General features: G+C 42.4%; 1 protein-coding gene across 4 annotated transcripts in view; it reads right to left on the bottom strand.

Moving 5' to 3' along the window:
- The window catches only part of PTBP2 (polypyrimidine tract binding protein 2), a 46767-nt gene extending 40566 nt beyond the window's left edge, over positions 1 to 6201 (bottom strand). For all 4 annotated transcript variants that reach the window (XM_021525518.3, XM_077785457.1, XM_021525532.3 and 1 more), the window contains exons 1-2: positions 6053 to 6201; positions 4446 to 4476 (exon numbers count right to left, since the gene is read on the bottom strand). In XM_021525518.3, the coding sequence (XP_021381193.1) occupies positions 4446 to 4476; positions 6053 to 6060 (39 nt within the window). In that variant the 5' untranslated portion in view covers positions 6061 to 6201. The remainder of the gene's footprint in view (positions 1 to 4445; positions 4477 to 6052) is intronic.
- Positions 6202 to 12832: the final 6631 nt, after the last annotated feature.

Genomic DNA, 12832 nt, shown 5'->3' with positions numbered 1-12832 from the left:
CTATTTTCATGATACCATGTACAGTTGAAACAAAACATCACAGCACATCTACAGTATCTACTTGTCTCCACCATGAAAAACTTCTCAGTTATTACCAGCAAAAAAGGTTCAGAGTATAGCTTTGTAAGGGAAAGCTGTACCTCAGAACATGAGTTAAAAAACCAAAGTGGGCAACAATTCAAGAATACTTACAGGCTGCTACTTTGTGCTCTCTCCCCCTTCTCCATCAGTTGCTTTCTCTGTCAGTTTTTAGCTACTGTACTACTATATTCCTCCATGTTAACTTTCAGCAACCAGGAAAAAGGAGAACTAGGTGATACTTCCTGATTGGAAAACTTAGTAGAATGACATGTTTCTTAGCATCTTCTACCCATCCCAAACATAACCGACTAAATACACACCACCAATTCCCTCATCTCTTAAGTGCACTGCAACAGCTAAAGCCCTCACCTTGAGGGTAAAAATGCCATCCTCACATCTTTAAACATTGCAAAACTCTGTTTACAGTTCTAGCTCTCCTAGCTATATGGGCTATATGGGGCTGTCCATGCTTGGCAGCTGAAGCTTTGTTTTTGGCCAGTATCCATAGCACCGTCAAGAAGGGCAAAAATTTCCCAAATGCTGTGTACCAAATAATGCATCCAGGAAGAAATGACTGGTTCTGTTCTCCTGTCAGATGGAAGAACACCTCAGCCACTGTGAAACACACAATACACATACACAAAATGAGTCACACAATTGCTCAAGCCCTGTTTACTGCACAGCTACCCATCCCATCCTGGAGAAATATCATCCATTACACTGAAGTGGCACACACTGAAACACAGTAGGAGACATCACCCTCAATATGCACCCAAAGTTCACCTAAGTTATTCCCTACACCTGCGTAACATATATTCCTTATACCATGTTTTCATATCCCTCCAAAGATTATTTTAATTACTCCATAGGAAAGATACATTATATACTTCATACATCCAATGGCTGAAAAAGGCTCTCTCACACCAAGTGCCAAATCAGTTATCAAGATTAAAGCACTGTAACATGAAGAGAACACAAGAGAACAATTCAAAGTACAGTTATTAGATGCTGATGCTCAAAACTGTATAACCAGAGAGTAACTAAGGACCTGATGTAATAAGAACAGGGCAACTCCAATATGTTTTTTTAAAAAGAAAAAGCAAACATTTTATATAATATGATAATATTTTTGAAACTATGCACTATAAATGTGTAGAATTTCTCCAGGGAACTGATTTTTTTTTAAACTGAAGAACTGTGTAAATATTACCATTAAGTATACTTTGCACAAACTGCTTATATACAATGCAAGTTCACAAATCAGCATCAGTGAGCTACAGCTCACTCCTTCTTGCATTATTTTGCAAAATGTAATGTAAGGGGTGAACTGTGTGCAGTGACATTTCCCTGCTTCCATGAATTCTAGGAAAGCAAAACAAGACATTACAGACCAAATCAAGTATGAGTTATTTTATTTGTGTTTATAAGATGACTGGGCTGTGGCATGTTCTAATACTTTCAGAAATTAAAGCACATTGCTCCTCTCACAGATTTGAGCTAGGAAGCGTGTTCCCACTGCACATTTTGAGTTGCACAAATCCCCACATTTACTCTTTGTAAACCAAGTTCTCAAGTTGCATTCTTCATTTTTTCCACCTCCATTTTAAGTTTTATGTTTTGTATTGGTTTCTGGTGACTCAACGTGTAAATCAAATGAAGACTGAACCTCAGAGAAACAAAAATGTTTTAAATCAAATCAAGTATATAATACAAATAAATGGTAACAGTTTCAAATGTATCCCTCATTTGTAGATAACTCTGATTATAAAACTGTTAATAAAGCATTATAAGGAAGCACTGCTTTTACTTTATACTTGCCTTGACCACATGCAGTCTCCTAAGGTACAAAGCCCTCCTTTAATTTAAAGACAACATCCAGACTGCAGTAATCAACTTCTTTTACTCTTTCATGAAGGGGATTAAAAATATAACATGTGCGCTTTGCTGTTTAAGAGAACACCCAGCCATAACAGCTAATATAACTTTTAAATTTGTATTGACATGACTGATGTAGATAAAGCACATTTTCCAAGCAGAAGACTCACATGTCACCATCCATTTCTCCAAGTATAACTGAATATATCACAAACATATTTTGCAAGTGATCAGCATATACACTCTAAGTGAAAAATCTCAGAAAGCATCAAGTTAAAAAATATCCTGGATAAGGTAACTTCTCACATGTAAATTCCTGCCCACATCCAATGACTATCCAGTCACAATAAAAGCAGTGTTGGAAGAACATTAAAACTGCTAACGCAACTCCTTGGATTCAAAACTTACTTCTTACACATTCCCACAGCACCCCATGAAAAAGACAACTTCCAAGGGAAGACCAGATGACTGATCCTAGTTGTTTATATACATTTGACAGGCAAAGCATTCCTCAACTTGAAAACATCAGTCCATCAAGAGCAATGAATAGTCACCATAACGACAAATGTTTCACACGTCCTTCTACAAAACATGACTGAAACTGACATTACATCACTATGCACACTGTATACTTCAATTACACAGAAATCCCATTTTCCATTCTTAGCAGTATCTTGAGATAATTAAAGAAGCTCCAGAATACAATCCAGTTTATTCCTCCCATATTTAACAGCTTTCTTCAGGAAATCATCATGCTTATTTATTTGTACTACTTCCATGCACAGACTGTTTTCTTCTAGAAACCAGACAGAAAGTCCATTTTTACAAGCAAAGAACATGACTTCTTGATACTTCTAAGCCTCTCCTTGTATTTTTTAATCACTACCTCCAATACACCTGTCTTGCCTTCTTTCTTATATTCATAATATAACTTCTAAATCAACAGAAGAAAGCAGTTATGTAATCTGAAGCATCTTTATTTCATTGTCTGGCTAGTATCTTAAAATCTGGTTCCAAAATGGCACGACCCACTTAGAACACAGTTTGTAACACTCAAATTCTCATAGACTGAAGTTGCTCACAGTAAAGTGCAAAAAGGATACTGAATCAATTTACTTCTCCTGAAGTGAGAAGTGTCAGAATTTGAGATCCAAGTAATACATGGTCTACATGAAACTACTACTTCACTAGAAAGAAGAAAAATTACTAAGGGCAATTTAAGACTTTATATTTTTTTGCCTGGAAGCCACATACATGGAGCGCGGTTTGCTGCTGAAAGACCTGGAACATCCTCAGGTGTTCCTCCAAACTACTAAATACATTTCTAAGTATTAATTAGTTAATACTTTGTCATCCTAGGCATCAGAGAAATAATCATGTCAGTTCGTATTTCTATTGTGATTAGCTCCCACAGATGTACCTTAATAACTACACCTTACTCACGATTCAGAGAATGAGTTTAAGCTTGTCTCCATGACTGCATGAATATATGGAGCTGGATGGGTCCAGAATCCATGTAACTGACTTTTCACAGCACTTCCTAGAAGCAAGCTCACCCAGAAACATTATACAGGTAGATCCAACAGAGCAGCTGCTGTATGTATAGGCTGACTGTATTATATAAGAACTAGTCTAAATCCAGCAGGACCAATACTGAATCTGAGCAGCTGGGCCTTACTAGACAAAGCTGGGCTTAGCAAGCAGTTAGCACTGATCAGTTTCAGGTGAAAAGGGAGGTACATAACACAAGCCACGAAGTCCCTGAACAAATGAGTCAACTGTAGGCACTAGAAAACTTCTGCTTCTGCCACTGAAATAGAATTGCTGTTATGCATTCATTAAAGTTCTCTTGTCCCATGTCGCTTTGTATAAACATTATTTCTCATTCTGCTAGTATGGAGTACTGATCTAATTCCTGGGATAGATTTGAATAAAAAAAGCAAAATAAACAGTAAATTATCAGCTATTTGCAAGCCCTTCCCTTGTTATAAAAATATAATAAATTCATAACTGAACCTGAGAAATAAAAAGTACAGCAAAAAAACCCACCCACTTCTGTGTCTACATAACAAATTCTAGTTCCCATTTTTCTGTCCTATTACAGATAGTCGCTTCTTTCTTAACTTCAGTCGAAACTGTTTTAAAAAAGGAGGGGGAAGGACAGAAGAAAGTATGACTTTTACAGGCCCCATGCAACAATGCAGGAGTGTTCCTTTGAGAAAAAGTATGATAAATCAAGTTTTAAAGTAAGAAGCTGACACCACTACATTAATCCAGAACCACTGTTTACAGTTCAGTGCCTAGGAAAGTCCTTTGTGTAAAGGCTCCAATTTAACTCTAGGGATTCTTGTTTAATAAAGCACATACTGCTGACTAGGTATCAACTCACAACAACCAGTTAAAATCTTCCAACATGCAATTACTCATGCTCAAAGTAGTTCATTTTGTACCAGCACTCTACCCCCTTATTTATTAGGTGCACATCCTACCTTCACACCAACTGCAACATCAGTGACAATGCTGTAAAAAAAGTAAAAAACAAGAATGTAAGTCAACAAATTTATTCTCATAAACCCAACTTCTCAATGTATTGCAGTGACAAAATAATGAGGAAACAAACAGGCAACAACTTCTCTGAGCAAGACACTACGTTCAAAGGACTGAAATACAGAAGAAACTTTAAAAAGCCACTCAACTCTCACAGCTTACAGGCCTTCCAAACAGTACAAAGTTTCAAGTAAATGTTACTCCAATGCAGCACTGCCAGGAAATTTATTTTGGAAACTCGGGTTTCTGGACTGCATGAGATTACAGGGTGGAAACAGAGTAATTTAAAAGTAAGTATAAAACTTCTCACATACCTCTATTAACTAAACAGCTAATTCAGCAACATAGCTGAACCTTTATTTGACCTACTTTTTGAACAGTAAAAAGTAATATTTTTTTAAAATTTTTTTATTTAAATGTATTTTATTTTTTTAAATGTGTTTTGAAAAAACACACTGACAGCTATAACTATATGAAATTTAATGAGGTACACCTATGAAAAACACTGCAACAGGCATGTCAAGGTACATCTTTTCCTTAGAGGTTGTAACATCACCACTCACAGTGTACACCACAGTTCTAAAAGAAACCTCAGTCCACAAACACACACACACACATAAAAAAGAATATGGAAGAGCATTCCACAATACAGTACTTATTAGTGACAGCAGTTCTCAGACAGGATTTGTAACTCCTACCATTATAATTACAACCATAAAAAGCCTTCGGAACTCTCACAGTTCAAAGGTTATATGCTTAAAGCATACCAAAGAAATGGCTTCTCCCTTTGAAGCAGAGCAAACAACCTAATAGGAGATTTGGGAGCTGAAAGCTGTTGTGTTTATACTGACGAAGGCTACAGCCAGCAGCCCCGCTTTCCAGAAGCAACAAAAAGCAGGCCTGGCTGCCCATCCCAGCCCTACTGTCCCATAGTGCCGACTCCTTCCAACCTTCCCTTCTTTGGTTTTTGCAGCCAGTCCGCCGTGTATACAAAGGCATCTTTCCACCTGGGGAGGGGGGGAAGCCGAAGGGCTTATTAAGCACTTTCTGAAAACAAAAGAGCTCGACATCTGGCTCCTGCTGGCATCGCTCCTCCCCTCCAGCCAGCTCCAAAACAAACCCGAGCCCTGCAGCGCGCCCCTCCTCACCCCCTGGCCAGAGGAGAAATGCCAAAACGGGGGACAAGGAGGGGGCGAGAGGCTCTGGGGGCGAGGATGAGGGTAGATCCCGCTCCTTCTTTACATCGAGACGCGGCGTCTCGGGCACTACACTTAAGTAGGGGGCAGCCCAAGGCCCTCAGCGAACTGAACGGGGGATCCTACAGAGGGGCCCGCGTTGCGGAGAGGCTGAGCCCCCTCCTGCCCCGCTCCCAGCCCGGGTGGGGCCTCAGGGTTCAGCCGTCCCGCGGCGGGAAGCTCATCGCTCCCCACACCCTCGGAGGCGCCCGCCTTCAGCCGGCGAGCGCCCGGCACCGGGACGGGTCCCACCACCGACAGGCAGCACGCAGCGCGGCAGCGCGCTGGCTGCCAGCGCCCCGGTGCCCACTCACCCGTCCATCGCCGAGCAGGACAGAGCGCGGGCAGCGGGACGGGAGCCGCGCACGGGGAGGCTGAGAGAAAATGGCGGCCTGGCCTGCACGGAAACCGCCGAGCGTTGCCGAGTGCCGGGCTCCGCTCCGCGTCCCCCGTCGCTACCGCGCACGCGCCGCCGGAACGCGCATGCGCCCCGCGCGCCGGTGAAGCTTCTGCCCTCAGCTGCCCGGCCCGAGCCGGCCCTTGAGGCGGCGCGAGCCTGCCCCGCCTGGGGCGGGGGGCGGGAGCGGCGGCGCCTTCCCCTCACGGCGCCTTCCCCTCACGGCCCCGGCGCTGCTTCGGGAGGGCGCGGGGGTGGGCCACGGGACAGCGCCGAGGTAGCTGGGGGCGGCGGGACCTCAGCCCGTCGACATCCCCTGCCGCCCCCCGTGGGCTGCCGCCGGACCCCCTTGTTGAAGGGAGAGTTTCCGGGCTCGGTCCCGGCCCTTCTCAGGGAAACGTTCGGAGGGACCCGCGCGCCCAGCCCTGTCCCCATCGCTCGCTGCCCTCGGCTACGCTGCCACTTCCCAGAAAACAACCTGTTGACTGTATAACTGTATACTAACACTACATTAAAATAATAAAGAGGAACATACGAAAGAACTACTGCAGTGAATTGGGTCGTTTCTTCACAGAAAAAAAGTATCTCCGTGATTCTCTGAAAACTGTCACGTCAGGGTGTAAAATACGTGTACCCATTTTCTCATAATTTTTTGCCACATCTCAGTATTTCGTCACAAATCTTAAAATATTTGATACATTTCTAGGTTTTCTAGAAAAGCTGTTCATGAGAAGACCCTGGATTGCATTCAAACAAAAAATCAAACTAAAGATTTGATACCTTTGAAAGAAAATTTCAAATTGTGAGCGAAATGTTCCTGTATTATCCCAAGCCCAGAAAAATGTTTAAAAATATTCAAAAAGTCTTCTGTGTTTTCTATGTTTTGATCTAGCAACAATATGTTTAGAGAAGGTAGCCCATTACTTGATTGCACTTTATTTTTTTCAGGTTAGTGTAAATTCCTTGGAGTCTGTCATCAAAACTATTGCAATGATAAAGAATTTAGGAATCAAAACTATAAACTGATATATACATCCATAAATGGAAAATTTTCAGTATGGTTTAATACTCCAGTATCCTCCTCTAACTGAGGCCACAAATAGCTCAGTAACTGGATTAACAATTATGAATGTGTACAAATTCTCATTCTACTCTGCAACTTTTTGTTGTTCTGTTCTGGAAAAGCCACTCTGATTCTCTCCATCAGTTTACTGATAATGCTTCTCCTAAATGCCGTTACCACTTGGATATCTGTAACTAATTCCTCTTTCAGAAATTGTCTTCAGCACCCATCACTGACCACTAGACTAAATTACTTATTATTCACTTTCTTAGAAAATCCCTCTTAAATATTTGATTTGCTGAGATTGTATCTAAAGGTCATCATGCCACATGCTATGCTTTAAGCGTTTTGCCTTCTACATTGTTACGATTTGTTTGGGTGGTTTTTTTTGGTTTTTTTTTTTTTTTTAATCTGTGGTTGTAGCATTCTTTCCTGATTACACATGATAAAGTACTCTGATCATGATTGAAAGTAACATTGAAGACATCAGAGACATGGGAGTGCATGTAACAATCTACATAAATTCAGGACATATTTATATATTTACTTTATGTATAATCCCTGTATATTCTAGCATACTTATTAGGCTTTGCAGCACTGGAGGTTGGGTTTATAGTTGATTTCTCTTGTTTTTCATTGCCTTCAGTCCTGTTTGATGCCACATTGTACTGGGAATGTTTCTGTCTTTTTCCCCTCTTATAAATCTAAATACATTGCGGTGGTGTGTTTTTCTTTCATTTGATATTTGTTTAATATCTGTTTCCCCCCCCCCAACCCCCCTTTCCCTGCCCCTTTCCCTAGAACCTTCCCTGTCATTCATTCTAGCCCCCTCCTCAGCTTCCAGATGTTAGTTCTGCCCTAAACTCCTCCCCTGCTATTCCCTCATTGGTTGCTGTTCCTACACCCGTCCTCCTGAGTTCTGTATAAAACCTTTGCCCCCCCGCCCGCCGGGGTCTTGGGGCTCATGGAATAAAACCATCTCGTTCCCCCCCCAAGTCCCGTGTCGCCTTCGTCTGTCCCTGCGCGCCACGAACTGAAACTGCAGAGCTTGCGGGGGAAAGCGGCCGCCCGTTCTCTTCCCTCACCGCCCAGCACGCCTCGGAGTGCAGCGGCGAGGAGCGCATGCCGCGCCTCAACATATGGTAGCGAGAGGATGGTTCCCTCCTTCGTCTTGTAAAAAAAAACGGGCAAATTTGTGGGGGCGCCCGCCTCACAGAAGAAGAAGGAGGGAAGAGGAACATCTACGGCCGTAAAAGCTCTGCCGGATGCTAAGAGGAGCTGAGCGCCGAGCGAAAAAGATTGAGGCTCCGGGACCTCTTTGTTCTCGCCATCTTCCCGCCCGGGAGCAGCCGCGCTGCACGGGCAGCCGGGCTGCAGAGCTTTTTGGCGGGCAGACTTACCCGAGAACACAGAGGGCGGTTTTGGCAGCGGCTCGGGGGAGCCTGAAGAGGGGCTGACCGAGAAGAGGTTCATTCCTCGGTCAGCATCTGCAGCGAGACCACCGGAGGCTGATAGTGGCCGAAACCAAGGCTTCGGGGACGAGTCTTGGTTTAACGGGAACACCCAGGCTTCCGGAAGGGCCAAACCGAAAGAGAAGGAACATCCCCAGTTTTCAGCGCGACTTTTCCATCGAGTCGAGGAGAAGATTCAAGCCATCTCCGTCCGAGCCTGCAAGGTAAGGTGGGCTACACGGGGTGGGGGTCGCCCCGACGGACGGCTGAGTCTGCCACCTTTTTTTTTCTCGCGTTTTAACCCCCGTCTGCGCCCAGACTGGGGCTGTAGCCGTGCATGTCCCTGGCAAGCGGGTGGGTTTTCTTTTTCTGGGAGAAGCTAGCACTGAGTGCTATCCTTCGCCTAGTCTTCTGTGGGGACCTAGATTAGATCGCTTTTTCTTCTCCTCGAAAAAGTTGTCTTCTCTATCCTCCCCTCCCCATTCTGGGCTGGACGGAGGGGGTAGAAAAGACACCAGTAGGGATCAGCTAAGAAGACGACACGTTAGCTATAGGAGAGTTGTTAAAAGGGGCCCTTTACACCCACGCATTGCGCCGACATCCAGCTGCGTCGGGCGGCCCCCCCCCCCTCCTATAAATTTCCCCTTTTTGCTTCTGTGAAGCTCCCTATGCCCCCATCCCCTCGGACTTTCCTAAAACCCTTTCCTATCCTCCCTTGGGGATTGCTGTGGCCGAGCCGCCCCAAGTGCCCTGCCGGACACTGCTCAGGCCAAGTGCAGTGTGCCCGGCACCCCTCTCAAGATGGCGCTGGCCACGCCGCTCGGGACCCATTTCCCGCCTTGACCCTTCTTTTCCGCCCCTGGTTTCCCGCCAGTCCCATCTCTCCCCCAATAGCCCTGCACCGTCCCTGCACGAGGCTAGTCCCTGTTGGGGGAGGCGGGGTTGGATATTCCCCATCCTTCTTCGGGCTCGTCCTCCGGGGGGAGGGTCGGGAGGGATCTTCTCCCGAGGAAATGGAGCCGAAACCCGGGACTGAGGATCCGTCATTTTGTCTTCCCCCTGAAATGGCGGCGCCCCGGTCCACCCCTTACCGATACCCCCTGTTAATCATGGCAATCACTAATTAAGTGATTGTCTGATTCCCCTATCCTATTCCTTAATGTACCCTACCCAATACTCCTTTTTATTTAACTACGAATTCCTCTTTTTGCTTTTGATTATTTTTGAATAATCTGTTTGTTGAGTTATATTTTATAGAAAAAAAAAAAAATCATCCCAGTTAATTATTACTCAAGATATTATGCCCACCTCTCAAACGGACATTCAAATTGAACAAACCACATCGCTATCCGCTGACTCTGCTTTAAAACAAGCGCCGTTATCCGCTGACTCTGCTTTAAGAATTTAAGAAGCTGAACATCGCAAACGCCGCGACGCAGCAAATTCTAAATCAGATGAAGTCACAAATCCTGCTGTGCTTTGTACCCTTAATTTGGACTCTCATTTAAGACAATTTTATATACTCCAGATGAAGTTTTTATATGTTTCATATGTTATAATCACAATTAGTTTATCATTTTTTAATGTCTTTCAATTTATGTTTTTTTAATAATATGTAATGTTACAATTTGATTTTATATTAAGTTGTTTTGTTGTAATTATAATTAATTCAGTCTTTTCTGATATTTTTTAACTTAAAGGCTGTGTTTAACCATTATTGCTACAGGAATCACTCAGCTACTATATCGCTTCAGGCTTGCTGCATTGCTGCGAAATTTAAAAAATTTATTAGTTATATTTAGTTGATCTTTTATTATATTTAATTCCAATAATTCCATTTAATTATTTTATTCAAATTAGATAGTTATAATTTTAATCATTCTAATTAAATTTTTTAGTTTAATTTCTGTCAATTATTTCATTCTATTTCAATTATTTACATTATTTACATTATTTTAGATTGTTACTCAGAGCAGCAAAACAGCAAGTTTTGTGCAGTCTTGTGTCTAATTTAGGCTGTTACTACTCTTCCTACCCTATAAATGCAATAATGTGTCTTTCATGTCCTTTAAGTAATTTACAATGTTATCATATGATTTTATATTATTTGCATGTTTTATTAATTTGCTTAAACCACAAAATTCTCCTTCTTTTTGTAAAGAAAAAGAGGGAGATGCGGTGGTGTGTTTTTCTTTCATTTGATATTTGTTTAATATCTGTTTCCCCCCCCCCAACCCCCCTTTCCCTGCCCCTTTCCCTAGAACCTTCCCTGTCATTCATTCTAGCCCCCTCCTCAGCTTCCAGATGTTAGTTCTGCCCTAAACTCCTCCCCTGCTATTCCCTCATTGGTTGCTGTTCCTACACCCGTCCTCCTGAGTTCTGTATAAAACCTTTGCCCCCCCGCCCGCCGGGGTCTTGGGGCTCATGGAATAAAACCATCTCGTTCCCCCCCAAGTCCCGTGTCGCCTTCGTCTGTCCCTGCGCGCCACGAACTGAAACTGCAGAGCTTGCGGGGGAAAGCGGCCGCCCGTTCTCTTCCCTCACCGCCCAGCACGGCTCGGAGTGCCGCGGCGAGGAGCGCATGCCGCGCCTCAACAATACATCTTATGCATTTTTGTATTTGTAGAAGTACTAATTCTTCCACTTCTTAGCAATTAATGGAAAATCTAATTTCCATCTCATTTCTCCAACTGTCTCATTTGCTTACCTTCTTTGCCTTTATAGTAATGCCATCTTCAAACCTGTTTTTCTCTTCTGTAATATTTCTCTTTTTCTCCTCCTTTCATGACACCTACCAAAATCTAAGTGAGGTAATAGTCATTCAGTTTATCCTCTTAGAAGTTCTTCCATATAAAGGAGGCTAAGGAGCACCTGTTGAGCAGAAAAGACACTGGAACTGAGTCTGAAAATCTGATTGAAATAATGGATGTGGCTTTATACAGCAAAACTCTGGTCCCCCACAAAGCATCAATAAAAGTGATAATCAATCGTAATTTTACATAGAACATTTAATTTTAAAAGGGATAAAAAAGATATGAGTATTCAATGCATTTCTAATAAAATGCCATGGCATCCTCTTGATCAGTTTTTTATGCAGTGTGGTATTCCACTTTCCTGTTCATGTAGTTATGCCTTTTTATACTATTAGATCATTTTTAGTACATTCCTGAATGCCTTGTGAAATGTCTGCCACATTTGGAACATTGTGATAGCATCATCTGTTTATCTGGTCGTCTGTTTTCTCTGTTGCTAGAGTGTGTTTTTGCTTTGTCTTTCTCGTGTTTCAGAAAGTCAGAAAAAAAATTGCCAAAAAACACCTGTGTGTCCTTAAGAACTGTCAACTTTCTGCCAATGTCCTGTATCAGATGTTTCAGAAGGCAGCTGAAATGTCCAGTAAGAGATAGCCATTAAGTAAAATAGCTCAAGCAAAGCCCTCCACATTCAGTTGTTACATTACAAAGCACATGGGCTTATATACTCTATCCATTTTATTCTAAGTTTAAGTGCAGATACTATTATCAGCTGTTCAAAAGTTCCATACTCTTAAGATCACAGTAATCTTACTGCTGCAGCAATATTTTGTTTTCCGAAATAATTTCCTTTGATCATTCATACACTTAGTTGTTTCTCTTTGATTGGTTGTTTCCATTTTATTTCAAGAACAGTTAATAAATAATCATCTGTGTAGTTCAGTAGCAGAGTGAGTAGTTAATGATGTTTGCTTCATGGAAGATTGTAGGAATTAGAAAGCACACAAAGATCTTTTCTACTGTACATTGTCCCAGACTGACTCCCTGGAGCTGCTGGAGTTAAAACAGCATCCACATTCTCAGGGAACAGCTTGTCCAAGAGTTTGCCTGAGCACTTTTTGACATCTGCAGCATTCTAGGGCTGAAAGTTCTGTGATTTAGGAAATCAGTTTAGGTCTGAAAAATATTTTCTTTTGGTTGTGTCAAGCTCACTGCCTGATAATTTCCTTTGATGGCCACTAGTTCTTTTTTTTTTTTTTTAATAAATGGATCATTTTTTCTGTGTACTTATTCTTGCTGTTCTTGAATGCATATACCTCCACCATACTGTCTTCAGTTATTTTTCAGGAGTTCTAGTAAATTTCATGTTTCTTCTATTAGGAGTCATGCCCTGTTTTCAATTATTTGTTTTGTTTTTTTAAATACCTTTCATA

This window comes from Lonchura striata, chromosome 9 (assembly GCF_046129695.1).
Source record: "Lonchura striata isolate bLonStr1 chromosome 9, bLonStr1.mat, whole genome shotgun sequence".
In the NCBI taxonomy this organism is placed as follows: Eukaryota; Metazoa; Chordata; class Aves; order Passeriformes; family Estrildidae; genus Lonchura; species Lonchura striata.
Note: the sequence above shows the minus strand (reverse complement) of the source record. Positions and strands in the feature narration are given on the sequence as shown.